Consider the following 18607-nt stretch of genomic DNA (forward strand, 5'->3'; position numbering starts at 1 on the left):
CAACTCACTGTCCCTCCACCCCCCTGTCCATCATCCATCCGTTCACTTGAATATCTGTCCTTTATTCACACACCCAGCTGTCTACCCACATACATAGCCATCTATTAACATACCCAATTGGCCATTCACACACCTGACCATAAATCTATCCATCAACTTGCTTAAACATCCATCCAACTATCCATCCACACAACTATCCATCCACTCACCTGACCATCCATCTGTTCAACCACTCACTCAACCAGTCATCCATCCATTCACTTAAAGACCCTTCCCTCTGTCCACACACTCAGCTGCCCATCCGTATCCACTGATTATCCACGTGTCTGATTATCCCTCCATCCACCTGATCGCCAGCCAGCCAGCTATCAGTGTGTCCATCCATCAGCCACCCACCCGACCCGCCTCCCATCCCACAGGCTGTTGGAATTCAGACACTGGGCAGGTAAAAGCTACCCTCTGAGTCCAGACAGTTCCAGGATCCCGTGCCACCCTGAAGCGTGCACTGTTGAGTGAATGGGACAGACAAGTAAACACGTTCATGTGGGTTGTCACACTGTGACAGGACTCTCAGGTGTTGGTACAAGCTACAGATTGTGGGAGAAGAGTTACAGTAGCAGGAAGAAACAAGGTTTGTCGTCAGACTCTGCATCTCTAGTTTGACTCTCACAATGCTGAGAGGTTCACGCTCTTATCGGCCCCTTTGACTGGAGGGAAACAGAGATTCACAGACGTTGAATAACTTGCCCAGGGTGGCACGGTACACCTGCTGGGCAGTGGGGACCATGTCCTTGGCCACTCCGCTCTCCTGATTCCTGAAAGTGAGGACGGTGTGTCGAGGGTGGGGCTTGAAGGAGGGTCAGGAGGCTGTGGTAGAGGAAAAGCATCGTACGAATGTCCGGGGAGGGCAGAGCCCCGGATTCAGCCGCTCACCACGGTGACTCACAGAACTCCAGGAAGCACTACACTTGCCATTAGTTTTATTGTAAAGGACACAGGCCAGGACGAGCCCAGTGGAGAGACACAGGGACGGGCTCTCTCTCTGCAGAGTCAGGGCAGGTCACCCACTAGCACATTAGGGTGTTTACCAGCCGGTAAGCTCCAGGGTTTTATTGGAGTTTCCTTGTGTGGGTGTGATGGACTAAACGCAGGGTCCAGCCCCCTCCCAGAGGCTGGGTGGTCAGGCCGATCTCAGTGGCTCACTGCCCCAGGGTTCTGACCACCTTGTTAGCACAAGCTCAGGTGTGGCCCCAGGGTCCGCAAATAACAGACAACCCTCACCTGTGAAATTTCGGGGGTTTAGAGGCTCCCCCAGCACCCAGGGCAAAAAGCAGACACACTCTTTGTTATAAACCTCTTCCCAGAGACTGCCGTGCACAGGCCAGCAAGTGGGAATACACACTCCTACACCCGCCTCTGTAGCACAAGGACGAAGGGGACACACAATGTTCTGGACCTTTCTCTTCTCAGGACCAACAGATCTGGGGGCTTTCCACCCTGTGCTCAGAGCTCGCTGGTTCTTTTCCACAGCTGCATGACGCCCTGACGTGTGCAGGGATCCCCCTTCGTTCTGTTGGCCTCCCTTCGGTGGGAGTCTTGTTGCCATTATAAATACTCATCGGAGACCCCGAGCGTAGGTCCTGCATGTCTCCAGGCTGCCCTCCCCAGTGGGCCTGGCAGGGAGAGGATGTGCATTTGTGACTGACGGGCATTGCCAGATCTCTACCACCCCACAGCCTGATGACCGAGCAGGGGTCCCTCCCCCCTCGGGGCTGGTGGGCGAAATGCAGCATCTCCGGGGGCTCACGCGCACCCCTCCCCCTCAGCGACGCAGAGCACGTGGGGAGGTTAGGAACGATTAGCGGTTCCTGCTCTGTGCCTGGAGCGGGTGGAGGGCTCCAGGGAGGAGGTAGCCCGTGAAGCCCCCTGACCTGCGCTGGGAGAGAGCAGGTATTGGGCAGATGCAGGTGGGAGGGGAAGGGCACCCTGGGTCGGGTAGGGGAGCTGCCTGAGCGCAGGCTGGCAGGCTGGACCCACGCCCTCGGGATGCAGCTGCCTCTGAGGGGCTCCTCCTCCCAGAGCCTGCATCCTGGCAGGGCCGTGGCACCCAGAATTCTGTTGAGCCTCTCCTCAGAGCCCCCCAGCCCTCTCACGAGCACCCCGCCCCTGTCGCCCAGGCCCTGTCTCTGAGAGAAGCGGAGACGAGCCAGCTGAGGGAGGAGCTGTCCAGGGCCGCGTGGGAGCTGGAGCTGGTGCAGCACGAGGCCCGGGGCCGGCAGGAGCGAGCCGAGGTGAGCCCGCACCCCAGCCGGAGCGAGACACCTGGCCTGGCTGCCTGCACAGCCCAGCGGGGCGGCAGACCCCAGAGGCACCCCCTCCCTGCCTGGTCCCAGGGATGCATCCCCTCCACCCAACCCCCCAGAGCCTCCGTTTCCCCCAGGGATCTCCAGATCCCCTGCTGGGAGGGGACAGCGTCTCTGCGGGAAGCAAAGGTGATGGGGTGGGGCAGGGGTGGGGGGCAGCAGGCCAGTCACCCTTGTGCCACTGGGCAGAAGCCAGAGAGGGGAGGGCCTGGCACCAGCAACAGAGGGGGCAGACCCGGGCTTATGCCCACCAGCCCCCCAGCCCCTGGCCTTCCCTGTCTGACCGCAGCTGCCTGCGGCACAGTATAGCTGTAGGAGGTTCCCAGGGCCTCTTGGGGCTGACTTTCTGGAGAGGCCCCTCCCAAAGGAGAAACCCAGCGGGTAGGCCAGCGTTGTAACTGAGGCAAACGCTCACCAGAAAGGACCCCATAGAGAATCCCCAGCAGAGCTGGAGGGAGGCATCCGCCGAGGGGCCAGAAGAGACCCCAGCAGGTAGCCGCCCACCCTGGGCCAGTGGGCAGAGGCCCACACGTGCATGGAGGCCACTGTGGGCAGCCAGCTGGGGTCACCTGGGGCCCCTGACTCCTCTTCAGTAGCCCCCGTCTGGGGGCACAGGGCAGGCAACAGCCAGTAAGACTCCGGGGAGCAGGGGTGGCCACACTGGGGCCCTGTGCCCCACCCCACGGGCGGGGCTGGGCACCGCTGCAGTCGCCGGCAGGGTAGCCTCGGCCCGTTTACGGAGTGGTGCCAGGCCCCGGGTGGGTGACGCAGAGGCCAGGGCCCTGCCGCTCACGGGAGGAGGGGGCCGGGGGGATGGCTCACGGTGAGGTCGGGGGACGCAGTCGCCCCGCGGGTAGCGGGGGTGGTCGAGGGCAAGGCCGGACCCTGCACTCAGGATTCCAGCCGCACCCAGTCGGCTCAGCTGGGCCAGCGCCATGTCTCCTCTGTCCCTGCCTTCATTCTTCCAGCCTGCTCACCTTCATTTTTCACCCCGGTCCCTGGTGTTTCCCCAGCCCCGAGGGTGCGGGGTTAGATGCTCCCCTGGCGTTGCATTAACGGCTCAGTGAGTCCGTGAACAAGTGAGTGGGTGGAACGCAGGCTGCAGGGCTGGGTGGCGACCCTCTGACCCCACAAGCGGGGCCGTGCTCAGTGGCCGCAAGGGGCCCTGGACGAGGGCAGGATGCCCAGATGGCAGGCCTGGGGAGCCCAGGCCGTTTGCTCCGACCTAGCAGGCCGGGGGGTGAGGGGCGCTGGGCAAGGGAAGGAGTGTTGCAATTAGGAGTTGGCTGCCAGGGTGTTTCTTCACCCCCTCCTGATGCAGTGACCTGGACCCCCGGGTCACTAGCAGAGCAGTCCCTGGCAGCTCCTGGCACCCGGGAAAGTGTTGCCTAAGAGCCTCTCTCCCTGGAGCCCCTGCCCTGCTCTGTCCTACCATGGGCACAGCCGCGAGGGGTGTGGGAGCCCCATGGGACTGGGAGCTCCTTTCCCCGACCACCCCCTAGCTGCTCCCTCGGGCCAGGAAAGACCCCAAGGCCTGGGAGCGGAGGCCCCGGCTCGCAGAGGGGCCTCTCTGGGAGTCTTCCCTAGAGCTGGCTCTGAGTCTCCCACTGGATGGGGGTGGGGGGGGCCTGCCCGCCAGCCGGGCTCTTCCGGGAGCTCATTAAGGGTTCTTTTGCCACCTCAGCTTGGAAAACGGAAATTAAAACCCACTGAGAGGGGAGGGTGGGGAGAAATGCCAGCCACGGAACAGCAGTTGTGGGTGACCTACGAGCAAGGCCCCCGTCGGTGCAGGGGCTCCCGGCTTCGCCCTGCGGTTCCTGATCCCGAAGAGGCAGTCCTTGCACTCGCACCACCCTGGCCACACCAAGCGCTCACTGCAGCCTCGCTAGGGCTGTCCTGGGGGCACAGCCAGACCTGGCCGTCCAAGGTGACGCTTCTCAGTGGAGAGGGACAGCAGGCGCCGAGAACAGAGGCGGCACCAGCGAGGTTCCTTCCCCGAGGGCAGGAAGCTTGGCCTGATAGAGCCCCAGCTTGCCAGATCCCTCAAGCAGTGGCCTGTGAATTGGGAAGGGGCGGGGGAAGGGTGTCTCCCAGAGACCCAGTCGGGGGCAGCAGGGCACCAGGCCTCCCTGGAGCACAGAGCCAGCTCCGTCCCTCGCCCTGCCGAGGAAACTGCCCCTGGGGACCCAGACCACCCCGGGCGGGTGGCGGGGGTATGTCCTGGCCAGGAAGCTAAGGCTGGGTCTCGGGCTCAGGGTAAGCAGGTGGTGTCCTCATTCATGGACAGGAGGGGTTCTAGCACCGCCATGGCCAAGCCTGTGGCCCAGAGGACCCCCTGCTCCAGGTGGCCCTCTGTTAGCACTAGAGGAGCGTCTGGGCGCTGTGGCCACAGGAAAGCAGATTCAGGCCAAGCTGAGTCCCGCCCGCATGGATATCCAAATTCGGAGCGTAGCCGCGGATCCGAATAGGGACGACCCCCGACCCCTCCCAGGCGTGTCGTGGGTACTCTCACACTTAGAGCCTGGGAGCGTCCCCCAATCCCACCCACCTGCTTGAAAGTTCAGGGGGCAGGGTCAGCCCTTCCCATGGGAAGCTCCCCCCACCGCCCCCGACACTGGGACCTCTACACCGCCCCCCTCACCACTGGGACCCTCAGGAACCGGCAGTGGCGGCACTGGCCGTGGTCATCCAGAGCCCCAGGCCCACCTTACGTGGCCCGAGTGGGCTGCCCGCCTGGCCCAGCACAGCGTGGGGCTGCCCGTGGGGGCCTGAGCCTCCCGCCAGGCACACTTGATGCTGCGGCCGGCTTGCTGCTCCCCCCAGGCCACCATCAGCGCCACGACCGCAGACCTGAAGGCCCTACAGGCCCACTTTGAGGACGCCGTCTCAGCCCATCAGAGGGAGGCCAGGGCTCTGGGAGAGAGGCTCCGGGAGATGGCGGCCCAGCGGAGCAGCGCCAGGAGAGAGGTGAGGCAGGGTGGGAAGGGGGGCCCCTGCGAGGCAGGTGTGACCTGAGGGGTAGGAGGGGACCCGCATCCGGGACCCACCTTCCAACAAGCCGGGGGGAGAGCCCGGGCGAGATGCTGCTGAGCGGGTGCAGCCCGCACACAGCGTGAGGCCTGGACGCCGGACCAGGCCCTGGGGGGGCGAGGCCGCCCTGGGCGGGGGGAGACACGCAGAGTGAGTGGGGTGTCCCGGGGCAGCCACGCGCGGGCCCCGCCAGGGCCCAGAGGCTGGTGCGGGGCCCCCGGAGCCTTGTGAGGTGTCCCGGGGTGGGGGCCAGTCTGGGCCCGGGCGAGCGGAGCTCGGCAGGCAGGCTGGGGAGGTGTTTCTGAAGGGAATTTGACAGGACGTGGGGACGCTGGGAGGGGGCGGGCAGGCGGGCACAGGGATTGGGGCTGGGGGAGGGGCCCCGGGGCCCAGCGACCTCATGCACTCCCTGGGCCGGGCGCCAAGGCTGGCAGGCGGGCGGGGGAGCGGCCAGCCCTCCCCCAGCCCCCCGAGCCGGGCCAGGAGAGGACGAGAGCGTGATTGAACATGACAGCCTGTTTACTTTGGCCCCCAAAGAGAAAGGTCTCCTTTCAACAGATTTCGAAGTCAGGCCCGGTCAGCGACCACACGGGGAAGCAGAATGAGATTTTAAAACTGGGGGCGGCAGGGGGAGGAGCCGGGGAGGGGGGGGCACGTTTGTGCTGGTGGGTGAAGGGAGAAAGCAATGCCTCGTGGGAAGTTCAGGTTCCCCGATCGGCCGCCCCCAGAAAGGAGAGGGGCCCCAGAATGGGGACGGGGTGGATGGAGGCTGAGGCGGGTGAGGGGGGCAAGGGGAACAATGGCAGGGGGAGGGAGCCCAGAGGACCCTCCCAGGCGCCAGGCTGGCCAAGAGTCGCCATGGAAACCATAACACTTTCACAGCCTTTAAACTGGAGGAACGTCCAGGCCTCTCACAGCCGTGCCTGAGGTCCACACGTGCGTGCGTGCGTGTGTGCGTGTGTGTGTGCGTGTATCACACGCAATACATACACTGCCTGTGCACGTGGAGACCACACCCCCATGCACACACGTGCACACACATGCACTCGTGCGTGGACACAGCACTCACACATGCAAACACATATGGGCACCACATATGTGCAACAAGCAGCACACGTGACTCCGAGAGTCCTCACATGTATGAGCATCACACATGCGTGCGAACGGATGTGGGCGCCCACACCACACACTCACGCATGCTGTGTGCACACACACGTGTGTGCTTGCACGTGCATGCACACGCGTGAACACACACAGGCCAGGGCCCCTCAGCAGCCCCTCCCCCGTGCAGAGCCCTCGGGTCACCTCCCTGCAGGAGATTTCAAAAGAGTCTGTTTATACAATTTCTAGTAAAGAAATAATTATTATAATCACATTAAGAGATTTGGCTGTAAAATTCCTGTAAAGGGTGGTTGTTCTCATGAGGTGGGTGGGGGCGGGGCGGGGGGGCGGGGGGCTCCCTCCCCCGCGTTTGTTTTGCTTGTTTTCATCTCCTCAGCCCTGGGAAATGAAAACAGCTTCTTTTATGATGGATAGGCCCTTTTGCTGGTCCTTGACCTTCGGGGTGGATTTCTGCTGAGCTCGGCGGAAAATGCTCCGTGCAGTTGTGGCTCCCACATGTGGGGGGCGGGAGGGGAGCGGAGGGGGGCCCTTCCCAAAAACAGAACAACAATAACAGCCAGCGGACGCGGGAGCCAGGCCGGCCGGGGGCCTGGACAGTGTCCCGCTGAAACAGCCAGCAAAGTGGGGCTCGCTCTGGCAAACCAGCGCCTGGACAAGGCTCCGTTTCTGTGGCTTCCCCCACCTCCTCCTCTGGGGCACACCTTCTCCAGAGTGCGCCGGTGGTCGGTGGGGAGACCAAGGATCCCGGCGAGCCCCAGAGCCTGTGCGTCGGGCCGGGCTGCCCCTTTCCGGGGTCTGTACTCCCTCCAGCACCTCCCACCAGAGGGTGAGCCCCGGGGGCCCTGAGGCAGCTTAGGAACCCAGGGCGCTTAGGAACCCTGACCGCCACTGACGCTTCAGCTCGGCTCTCAGCCCCACAAAACCACGGAGCCCGCAAGCCCTGCCCGGAAGCCAGGGGGTGAGGAGGGCCCCGGAGCAGGGGATGACACAGGTCCCGGCTCCAGCGCGGTGGGAGTCCCCCTCTGGGCCCGGAGCAGGTCTGGCAGGGGACGAGGACACACCTGCAGCCTCTCCCCCTCCTCGGGTCAGCTCACAGAGGTGCGGAGTGGCCTGAGGCCAGGGTCTGGGCTGCTGGGCCCTGAGGTCCCCACTGGCTCCACAGCCTTCCCACCCTGGGGCCTCTGCTGCCCTCACCCCTGGGGGTTAGGAGGCCCTCGATTCTGTGGCGGGCACCTTGAACCGTGCTCCTGTGACAGCGACAGCCCAGTCCGAGCAGCTCTGCTGCGGCCAGAGGGTGCTGAGGGCGCCGTCGCCCAGAGACCTGGCCTCCCCACTCCCTCCCTTACGGAGCGGGAGCCCAGGCCCGAGGCAGTGGACGTGCCCGTGGACGTGCCCACGGCCGTGCAGAGCTCAGGAGCCTGGGTGCTGAGGCTGCTCTCCACACCCGGGGGCCACACCCTTATTGAAGGGGAGGAGCCGGCCCGAGGGACACAGGTGGGGACAGTGCAGACGTGTGGGCCTTGCTGACCGGTGACCAACGTCCCCAGGGTCCAGGGAGGGAGCGCAGGGCAGCACCAGGGTCAGGAAGGGCCAGGGTGTCTCCTGCCAGGGCTCTGGGATGGGCCCCTGCGAGCCGTCCTGCAGCCTCAGCGGCGTGGGCAAAGCCAGGCTGCCTGCTTCTCCTTCGAGCACTTGACGACCCGGGGCCGGGGTGTGGGGGGGGGGTGGGCACTGGCGCTGCCAGAGCAGAGCCAGAGGCCACAGCTGACCCTGGCCCGTGGCCCCCAGCTGGCCCCTAGAGACACACACTCCTCCCCAGGCCGAGAGGCTGCGGGCACAGCTGGACAAGGCCCAGGAGGGGCTGGCCGCCCTGCGCCGGGAGCTGCAGGGCAGCGAGGAGAGCCGGGAGAGGCTGCACAGGGAGGCCCTGGACGCCCGCCGGGCACTGGAGAATGAGGCCCGAGAGAAGGACATGCTGTGGGATTCCAACACCGAGCTGCGGGCCACCATCCGCAGAGTCGAGCAGGAGAAGGCCAGGTAGGGCGGCCGCCCCACAGAGCAGCCCTGGTCCTGTTGAGCTGGGCCAGATGATGGTGAAGTGGACACACCAAGCAGACCCAGGGTGCCAGCTGCCCGTCCAAAGGGTCTACGGTGCTGGCCCAGGAGGTGGAGGCTGGGACGCCACCAGGCCTGTCCTCGCCCTCAGGAAGTTCCGTTCAGCAGGCAAGACAGGCCCCAGGTGGCCAGAAGGAGACGCCCAGGGCTGGGGAGCAGAGGGAGGCCAAGGACCTGGTCAGTGGCTCCAGGATGCCTACCGGAGGCAGGACAGCCTGGCCGGAGCTGCGGCCCTCCCCGGGGAGCAGCAGAGGTGCCGGCGGATGCTGGACACTGGGTCTCTAGGAGCGTGGCTAGAGGGAGGGCAGTGGGGAGAGGGGCTGAGACACAGCGAGGGGCCCGGCCGGCTGGGCAGTCGGACCCAGACAGAGGCGTGCCCCAGGAGGCTGGGCTTCGGCACACTTGGATCGGATGTGGGGAGTGTCTGGCTGGAGTGAGGCGGGCGGCCTGCCGGGTGGCCAGGACCGTCACCTCGGGGGATGCCGGAGCCCCCAGGGAGCTCCCCGGCCCAAGGTTGTGACCCTCCACTCAGCTTTCAGCGTTCCAAGGAGGAGAAGGCACAGAAGGTGCTGGTCCTGGAGGAGGCCCGGGCAGCGGCTCAGAAGGAGGCCGGCAAGCTGCGGGCCCTTCTGCAGGGGGCAGAGCAGGCACGGGCAGACGCCCGCCGGCAGCTCCAGGAGCTACGCAGACAGGTGAGGGGCCGCCCTGGAGCCCACACCCCTCCAGGAGCGTCCCCCCCACTCCCCAGACTTGGAGCCACAGCAGAAGGGCCCTGCTCGGACTCACGGGGTCTGGGTTGGGTCTGCCTGTGGGGCACATGGACAAGCCCCAAACCTATTGGCTTAAAACAATCATTCGGACGCCCATGGACTCTGAGGGCCAGGAGTGCAGCCAGGGCGCCACGCGGAGGGGACTCCACTCCACAGAGGGACCGGTGGTGGGGCTCTCCCAGCACGTCTTCTCAGGCGTCCGGTGGCTGATGCTGGCTGTCGGGGGAACGGGGTGGGTAGCTCCCGTGGCCCCGAGTGGCCTGGGTTTTTCCCGTCACGGCCGCCTCAGGGCTCAGGGTGAACAGATGGGTACTGCTTCATCCTTTAGCCTTGGCGCCCGAGGTCAGGGCCACTTAACACTGACCACCTTGGTTTCAAGCCCACCCAGGAGGGCCCTAGACTGCCCTTCAAAGTGTGCACACCCCGTTTTGCCAGACTTCTGCAGACAAATTGGTTGGTGAACTGTCTACTGTAGGGACGGGCACAGGCACCCTTCCTCACTCGAGTGGCCTCTGCACCAGCATTTTTCACATCTCTGGGCTCTACAGGGTGTCCTGGCTCCAGAGACGAGACACCAGGAGAGGGTGTGGAGTGGCAGAGAGAGTCAGCTCCAAGGGCCTGGTCTTGCGGGGGACACGGCACAGACCCCAGGCTGGAACTGGACTTGGCCTTAGCCTCCCTGAGTGCAGTCTGCTGCCCGGGAGGGAGGCTGTCTCCCGGGCCATGTGAGCAGAGGCAGGGTCAGGGAGGCCTGGCACAGAGGCCCAGGCGACCCCATCAGTGTCAACCCCACACACCCAGGTGATGTCACTGGAGGCCGAGAAGCAGAGGAAGAGCCAGGAGCTGCGCCGGATGCAGGTCCGGGGCGCACAGGGTGTGCAGAAGGGGACGCTGGAGCTGCAGAGGCTGGCGGCCGAGGCACAGGCAGCCAGAGAGGGCTCACAGAGGGAGGTAGGAGCCCAGCAGCGCCCAGGGCTTCCCATCTGGCAGGCGCGGGGCCTCAAGCTGGGGGACTGGCTGTCTACGCCCCAGCCTGGGCACTTCCTGAGGGGCTGTGGCGTCTCCGTTTATCCCCCATTCACTCATGAGTATTCAAAGGGCACCTTGCCTGAGTCCACGGCGGGACCATCCCAGGGGATGGGGGCACGAGTCAGGCCCCACGCAGGCCAAGGAGGGCACAGCCTGGGGCCATCGCCCCGGCTGGCCAGGGCTGTGAGGCTGCGAGTGGGCTCTGCTGCCTGCCAGGACCTGCTCCGTGGTTCTGGGGTGTCCCTCCCCACCTGGGCTCAGGTGTCCCCGTAGTCAGACAGGGGGTGGGAAGCAGGTCCAGAGCCCCCTAGCTGTGACATGCCGAGCAGGGGCTAAGGCCAAGCGGGCTGGGGAGTCTTCAGAGAGCAGGTGGGTCTGGAGCCCCGAGTCCCTCCCCCAGGTCCTGAGGCCGCAGCACGCGCTGGTGGAGGCGGAAGCCAGGGCCGCGGCCCGGGAGAAGCAGCTGGAGGAGCGCCTCTGCGAGAGCCGGGGCGCCGAGCGGGCCCTCCGGGCCGAGCTGCTCAGCGTCACCAGGAAGCTGCAGCAGGCCAGCGGCACGGCCGATGGCCTCCAGGCTCGCCTGGACGGGGCCTGCCAGTGGCTCGGCAGCCTGCAGCAGGAGGGGGCCCAGGCCGAGGGCGCCAGGCGGGAGGCGGAGGCCCAGCTGGGCCGGCTGCGGTCCACGCTCCGCCTGGGCCTGGGGCTCCGGGGACAGAGCCCTGGGGCCTCCCCCAAGCGGCCCGGCTCCCCTGCCAAAGGTCAGTGTCGTCTGTGGCTTCAAGCAGGCTCCTGTCCCAGCTGTGTCACCCTCCTGGGGCATCACCCCCGCCCCTCAGGGCTCATGACCCTCGGGTTAGGGTTAGGGTTAGGAATCCAAAGGAGGGGTGTCTGGGAGCAGAGCCAGCAGGAGAGAAGCGGGGCCCTGAGTCCTGTGCCTCTCCCCAGGCTCCCCATGGCCGGGGACGGCAGAGAGAAAGGGGGACGGGGCACCTGCGTGTCTGTCACCGCATCCCCACCACGCTCTCTCAGTCGTCACTGTCCTGCAGGCTCAGAGGGCACCCAGGGTTCCCCTGGGCGGCAGAGTGCCAGCACCCCCGGCCGGTCCCACTCGCCGCTCCGATGGCCCTCACCTGCCCCGGGAGACTGCAGCACAGAGGGGGCCGTGGCCTGGGTGAGGGACGCCCTGAGGGACTTGGCGCAGAAGCTGCGGGATGCCCGGCGGGAGCGGGAATGGGGGCGGGGAGCGGCTGCTCGCTCGGTCTGCTGTCCTTCTGTCTGTCCGTCCTGGATCCACTGAGATCCTGGCAGGCCCCTGAGGGATAGATACAAATAAATACCAGCAGCCCTCGAAAGCCAGCTGCCCCACTGTCCAGGGCTGCCCTCCGTCCTCAGACCAGGCAGCAGTGCCCGTCCTCTGAAGAACCAACCCAGGAGCTGGCCAGGGCCCCCCTAGAGTGCCCCAGTGACCCCACCCTGCTGCCCCGGGGATCCCGCAGGGCAGTCCACGAGCTGCCCCCGCCAGATTCGCCAGACTCGAAGGGGCGAGGGTGGGAAAAGACAGACTGACAGTGACGGGGTCCTCCACGGACACCTGCTCCCCTTCCACCCCCACCCCACCCCCGCCCCGCCCGACCAGTGCCAGCCCCGGGGACAGGCTCCAGCCCCACACAGGCCCAGATCCCGGCGGGGGGCCGTCCCTGCAGGTCACCCTGACCCCACCTACGGGCCAGCTCCCGTGCCCCTGCAGGCCCTGCTGCCCCGCTGTGTCCGTCCCGCACAGCTGGACACGGGACCCCAGCCGCCACTCCAGCCCTCGGTGCTCCCCTCCCCGCACCCGCAGGCCAGCCCAGCCGCCCACCGCCCTGTCCCGCCGGAGCAGCCATGAGCTGCCCCACCCCACCCTCTAGCCCGGTACTTGGCCCTCCACCCGCCCCCGCCCACCAGCTGCCCCCTGGCCTTGGTTCTCCCGCCCAGGATGCCTGGCGCTGCCAGGCGGGGAGCCTAAGCACCCAGCTGAGCGAGGCCGAGAGTGAGCGCGCCCGAGCCCGGAGCCACGCGGGGCAGCTGCAGAGGGCCTGGCCGAGGCGGAGGAAGGTGACTGCCCTTCTCCACCCTGCCCTGGTCGCCACTACAAGGTCCCCACCTCCTGGCACCACGAGGGTCCATCCCGGGAGCTGCTTGGGCTCGGGCCACGGGGCCAGACCCCAGAACCAGTGCGCCCCCTACCCCAAGGCGCCCCAGCACCTGGCAGCTGGGGGGTCTTCCTCAGCCGTGGCTTCCCCGTCACAAGGCAGTAAAGTCCAGGGACCTCCAAGGCCTGCGCCGACCTGGCCCCCAGCGACTCCTGCACGCCGACCTCCTGCAGTCTCACCTCTGGGCATCCGCACTGACTGTGCCTTCCGCCAGGAGCCCTCTTCCCGCCCCCCCCCGGGTCCTCGGCCCACGTCAGCTCCTCAGAGGGAGGCCCCCTGCACTGCTGGTCACCCCACCTCCTTTCTGCCCCCCTTCCCCCACTCCTGGGTCTGCCCAGGAGGCAGGCCCGGGCCTGGCACGGAGTCCAAGGGAGGGATGTCCGGGAGCAAAGCCAGCAGGAGAGAAGGAAGGGTGGGGAGGGGCCTGGAGTCCAGGCAGAGGGAGCTGGCACCCCAGACCTGCCCCCGGGGACCTTGACTTTGAGGCAGGACGGGAAGGGCAGGGAATTTCCAGAGGGGGGGCACTCCAGCCCTTACCATCTAGGTGCCGGTCACTTAAATAAACCAAGCCTCAGTTTCCCAGCCTGTGCAATGGGAGGGGCCATCCCCGAGAGGCAGCCCCACAGACCTTGGGAGCCAGGTGAGCTGCCCTGCTTTCCCCACAGGCCGGCGCCAGGTGGAGGGTGAGCTGAGCGGCGCACAGGCTGCGTGGGCCCTGCAGGAGGAGGTGTCCCCGAGGCGCGGAGGAGCGAGGCTCCAGGTGAGCGCACCTCACACCCCGGGGCAGGGGGCGGGGTGGGGAGGAAGGCTTCTGGGGGAGGGCGGGTTCCAGGTCCCGCGGGCAGTGGCACTGGCTGTGCTGGGCTGGGGCAGGTGGCCCCTGGGCGTCGGGCCCCCACAGAGCTCGTCTGGGCCACCCTGGTGGAGCCGTCTTTGCAGTGGTCCCAGCCCTTATTTCACAGATTTGCAGACACTGAGTCCTGAGTAGGGAGCCACCTGGCCCCGGTGGCACAGTCGGCGAGGGGCCGAGTCGGGGGCAGACCCCCGGCCTCCCAGGTCTGTGCTTTCGGCGGCAGGCATAGGGTGGCGCTGGCCTAGCCTTGGAGCTCTCCAGGTGTGTGGGGTCATATTTATGCCGCCGCGGGACCGCATTTTCTTCTATGACACTCAGACATGGAAGGAGGTTGCACAGGGTGGACTTGGGTAAATATGCCACGTGCTGGCCTTTGGGGTGTGAAGGCGGCCACTGGGGTGAAGTTTTCAGGTGAGGACCTGGGCTTGGGGTGGGGGCCAGGCCTGGGCGGACGGGGGCTGGCCCGGACCCCCCTCACTGCACCCCACCCAGGCCCACAAGTCCAAGGAACCCTGGGCTGTGCTAAGATCCCTCGGCAGGACAGGGCCAGGGCCAGGGCTCAGCCGGGTCTGGGCCGCTGCGGCTGCTTGGGGACCTCAGACCACCAAGAACAGCACACCTGGCTCAGGGGGTACAGGCCCCAGAGGCGGCCACCCCCAGGTGTCAGGGAATCGGGTCCCCCGGCCCATGCTGAAAAGACGAGGCTGACGGAGACAGCAGAGTGGAGGGGCTGAGGAGGACACGGGCTCGGGTCCAGGCCACCCCCTCCCAGTGCCTTGCGAGGAGGGACCTGGAGAGATGGCCTTGCATGTCAGCATAGCAGTGAGCCGGGCGAGGCCTGTAGGACCCCAGGGGCAGCCGGCAGGCAGGCCTCCCCTCAGAGGGCAGGTGTGGACGCCAAGCCTGCGCTGACTCGCTCAGTGCGGGGCTCGGCCCGGAGCCTGGTGGCAGGGGCCTGGGTCCCAGGTGCCCGCTAGGCCGGGAGCCTCTGAGGAGGGGCCTCCTGCAGGCGATGAGCAGAGAGCAGAGAAGGAGCTCAGTCTGGAAAACATTTGTGAGCTGAGAGGGGATTTCTGTTTCAAAGGCCCCAGTGGCTGAAGCTGCTGGGGAGAGGCTCGGAGGGCTCAGTCCCAGCGCCCAGGTGCCTGGCTGGGGGCTTGGGAGATGCCCAGGAAGTGTGGGGTCTGAGGAAGCAAGGGAGGCGGGGCCAGGCTGTTTCATTTTACACGTACGTCCACATGTATTTGTTCCATGCGCATTTGAAAACACTGCTTCCTGTTTGCAGGTTACACGTTTTGAAATATACCTATTAAACCAAACTTCACATCATTCAAATATTCCACCTTGATTCTGTCTCCTGGATTTATCGAAGCTAAGAATCATGTGTGGAATTTTCCCAAGACAGTTTTTTGGGGCAATGTCTCCTCTTATCTCTAAGGGTCTGTAATTTCTAGATCTCTCTGACACGCTCTCTCTAACGTTTGCTTACTGGTCTGGAGGCCTCTGTGCCCTGCTCCCAACGCTGGCAGGGTCCCCACCATCTCCTGACCCTGGCCTTTGCACTTTGCTCTGTAGGTTTTTGGCCATCGTTGCGTCAGCCTGGCTCTGGTTACAATCCTACCTTAGAGTCTTTCCCTTTTGCAGGAGAATTTGCCCCACTTACAAGTTTTGTGATAACTTATGCTCTGCTTTTCTTCCATCGCTGACGAGACACCTGCCCCTTTAACGACTCCTCACGACTTCCTTTTTGTCCTTTCACTGTGGGGTCATCTGCCCGCCCCTTCCCTCCGTTTGTCTGGTCTCTTGGTCACTGCTTGGGGGAGGGCGGGTGTTACAACAGTTGAAGTGTTTTCCCCTAATATTCGGTGTTAAGTGTGAAGAGAATGTATGTGTCAGCTGAGCTCAAGGACCTCCCGCGGCCACCCCCAGCAGCAGGGGTTCTGCACCTGTGCCCTGGCTCTGCTCTGCTCTGAGGGCTCCCCTCCTCCAGCCCTGCCCCACCCCTTTCTTTCTCCTCAGTGCCCGGGTGGGGTCCCTGAAGAGCTGGTCCCTGAGTCTGAACCCCACCCCACCCCCTGCCCACGTCTGCCGAGACGGGGGCTTTGTGCTCACAGCAGTCCCCACCGGCATCCTCCTCTCTGACGGCCCAGCTGCGAGTCGCCATGGACGGCTGACTTCACTCCACGTGTGAGCCCCTGTCCTTGGCCAGAAGTCCCGCTGGCCTGCCTGCCTGCGGGGCTGGCCTCCCTCCGGGCTCCCACACTTGGGAGGCTGGGTCCACCCTCCTGAGGCTCCGGGAAGCGTCTCCTCGCAGCCGCGGGACTAGGTCCCGTTTCCCAGCTGTCCTCTGGACGCCTTCTCATAGGCTGCCCGCCGCTTGCCCCCACCCCCCCGCACCGGCCTATGGCCCTGTAATGGACTAGGCCCGCCCACCTGGGTGCCCTCCCCTTGGGTGAACTCGAAGCCAGTGGGCAGAGCCTTAATTACAGCTGCAAATTCCTTCGCCAAGAACCTGACGAACTCGTGGGACAACACCGGCCAAAGGTCACGGGCCGTCTCAGAACGCTGCCCTTCACAGTTGGGTTCTGTTAGACACGTCAGCTGAGCTCTTCATGAGCACAGATGGCTCCCTGAGTCAGGCTCACGTCCCACCTCTTCTGAGCGGGGCCTGTTTTTCCTTAGATTTCAGGTGCCTTGTTTGCCCTCTGACCTCAGTGTCAGACGGTGTCAAGAAATGTGAGGGTGTTTTAGGTTATTGGCGCTGCTCCTTCCAGAGTGGGAGCCAGAGGGCCCGTTGATCTTTGAGATGTTTGCCCTGCGCGTGGGGAGCCCGCTCCGCGTGCAGGATCAAACCTACCTTCAGTTTATACGAGTTCTTTCCACTTCGAAACCGTCTCTTCCCGCCCCCCCCGCCCCACTCCCTGCAACTCTCAGCCGCCCCCCCTGCACCCTGGGCCTGCCCCCCTCGCTGACCTCGAACTTCACCTTCTCATCGCGTCTCCCACCAAGTCTGGGAGGACTTAGGGTCTCCGTGGTCTTAGCCGCTCTGCCTTCTCTCCCTGCCGCCCCACGGCCGCGGGCTGGCGCTGGTGTTTTCACCGCAGATGGCTCGCCCTCCGGCTCCCTGCTGGGCTCACCTTCTCGAGAACATCAGTTACCGTTTTCTGACACGATTCCCCTTTCCTGCAATAACTCTGTTCTCTTTTTGATTCAAGACCCTCCAATCAGATTCCGTGGACCGACTGCTCTCCTGAATCACAGTTGACCGCGAGCGGCTCACGTAGTGATCCTTTTCCTCCTTTTGAGAAGGGGGTCCGGTCTCATTCCCAGTTGGGGCTGCAGAGGGACCCATCAGGGGCTTCACGCGTCTCTGGCCAGATGTTTCACACCCCAAGGAAAGGCAGAGAGGAAGAGCCCAAGGGGAGACGTGGGGAGCAATGGCAGAGACGGCACTGAGGCCCCTCCAGAACTTTTCTGTTCCAGGAACAGGGAGGGTGACGGCCCCGACCTCAGGGCAGAGCTGCGGGGTTGTCCTCAGGCTCCTCCCCCTGGCACTTGCCTGCCAGGGGAGTGGGGGCCTTCCTGGTGCCTCCCCCACCGTGACCCTGGTCCCTGGAGGCCTCCCCTCCACACCCCCACTGCCCCCTCCAGCCCCGGCCTCTGAGGTGCCCACGTGGGGTCTCCACACGGGGCGCAGACGGCTCTGCTGGAAGTTGTTCACGTATTCGCTACCCCTGTTCGTCTTCTGGTTGATCAAGTGTTGAGTAAACTGTGTGTGCTAGAATCTATCCATCGTTTGTCCAATTTTTCTAAGAATTCTGGCAATTCGCAATTATCCTATTTTTAGGCCACTTGCCTCCATGTGCTCTCCATCTTTTGGGAACCCTCAAAGTCCCTGGTCTCCAGCCGAGGGAAGTCTTTCCCAATTTTTGTAACCTGTTGGTCACTGCAGTGGGCGCCCGGGAGGGGGTTCAGACACACCTCAGTCACCGGAGGCCCCGGGCACTCTCCACTCACAGCCAAGCCAGGCTGCAGCGTTTCCAGCCCGCTGTGGGCTCAGGGTACGTGGCCACACCACCCGCCGCCCACTGCCTGCACCACGTCCAGGCCAGGCTGCCAGGCGGCCAGCGTGAGCTAGAGCGAGGCTTGCATTTGATAACATCTTTCACTCTCATGGACTGGATTTTCCCTCGTTTCACATAAGCCAATGTGTTTGTCAAGAGAAAGTTAATTAAAAACATATTTTTCTAATTAAATGGTAGGCTGTGCTATGCAAACAGTAAGATTCTTGTTTGAGAGCAAATCCCTCCCCGTTTCCAGGGCTACCCTGGGAATTCAATAGATCAACAATGCAGAACCGAGCCCCAAGGTTAGGACACGCGCGAACACAGCCCCCGGGGGGCCTGCAGGCAGCTGGCGGGGCCTGAGCCAGCGGGAGGCGAGGCGGGGAGGGGGGCCTGGCGCCCGCCCACTGGGAGAGACCGCCCGAGGCTGTCCTCGGACCAGCGCCAGGTCACAGCCTCGATGGCTCAGAGGGGCTCAGGGCGTCCACCAGCACCTCACAGTCCCTCGCACACCCTCCCCTCCTCTCCAGAGAGCTCACCCCCAGGGCCCAAATCCAGCTTCAGTCCAGGTTCTAGAGGCGAAGTGGGGAGCCGCTCGGCCTTCTGGGCACGCTGTGGCTGGAGCGCATTCCTGATACTTGTTCAAGAATGTCTGTGCTCCTTTAGGGCACCATACTTGTCAGATTTTTTTGTGTGTTAAGAGTATTTTATCTTCATAAAAGGAATTGGTGAGCTTTCCATCTCTTTCTACTACCTGGGATCATCTAAATAGCCTCGGAGTTAAGCCTTCTTGAAAGGTTACATTGAACTCACCTGCAAATGCCGTGCTCCTCCTGTCAGCTTAAGTAATACATTTTCATTTCCTCTCCCAGCTTTTCCCTCGCTGTCTCTGAGTTTTTCTATCTCTTCTGGGGTCAGTTTTGGACATTTGGAAGTCACCCATCTCGTGTTCAAGTGCGCTGCCAGGAACTCGCTCTTATGTTTGGCAGCCATTTTTCATTTTTACACCTGTAGTTAGATCTTATTTATATCTATAGTTAGATCTGTTTCTGTCCCTGATGTTGGAGAT

General features: G+C 64.2%; 1 protein-coding gene across 1 annotated transcript in view; it reads left to right on the top strand.

The window, feature by feature from the left end:
* Window positions 1–18607, top strand: part of CROCC2 (ciliary rootlet coiled-coil, rootletin family member 2) — an 80944-nt gene that overhangs the window by 47514 nt on the left and 14823 nt on the right. The window contains 12 exon segments of the mRNA XM_065880199.1: window positions 2178–2291; window positions 5187–5330; window positions 8335–8552; window positions 9163–9322; window positions 10202–10351; window positions 10830–11187; window positions 11476–11675; window positions 12422–12500; window positions 12503–12523; window positions 13287–13381; window positions 15840–16018; window positions 17494–17603. Coding sequence (XP_065736271.1) covers window positions 2178–2291; window positions 5187–5330; window positions 8335–8552; window positions 9163–9322; window positions 10202–10351; window positions 10830–11187; window positions 11476–11675; window positions 12422–12500; window positions 12503–12523; window positions 13287–13381; window positions 15840–16018; window positions 17494–17603 — 1828 coding nt within the window.

Source organism: Phocoena phocoena, chromosome 7, assembly GCF_963924675.1.
Source record: "Phocoena phocoena chromosome 7, mPhoPho1.1, whole genome shotgun sequence".
In the NCBI taxonomy this organism is placed as follows: Eukaryota; Metazoa; Chordata; class Mammalia; order Artiodactyla; family Phocoenidae; genus Phocoena; species Phocoena phocoena.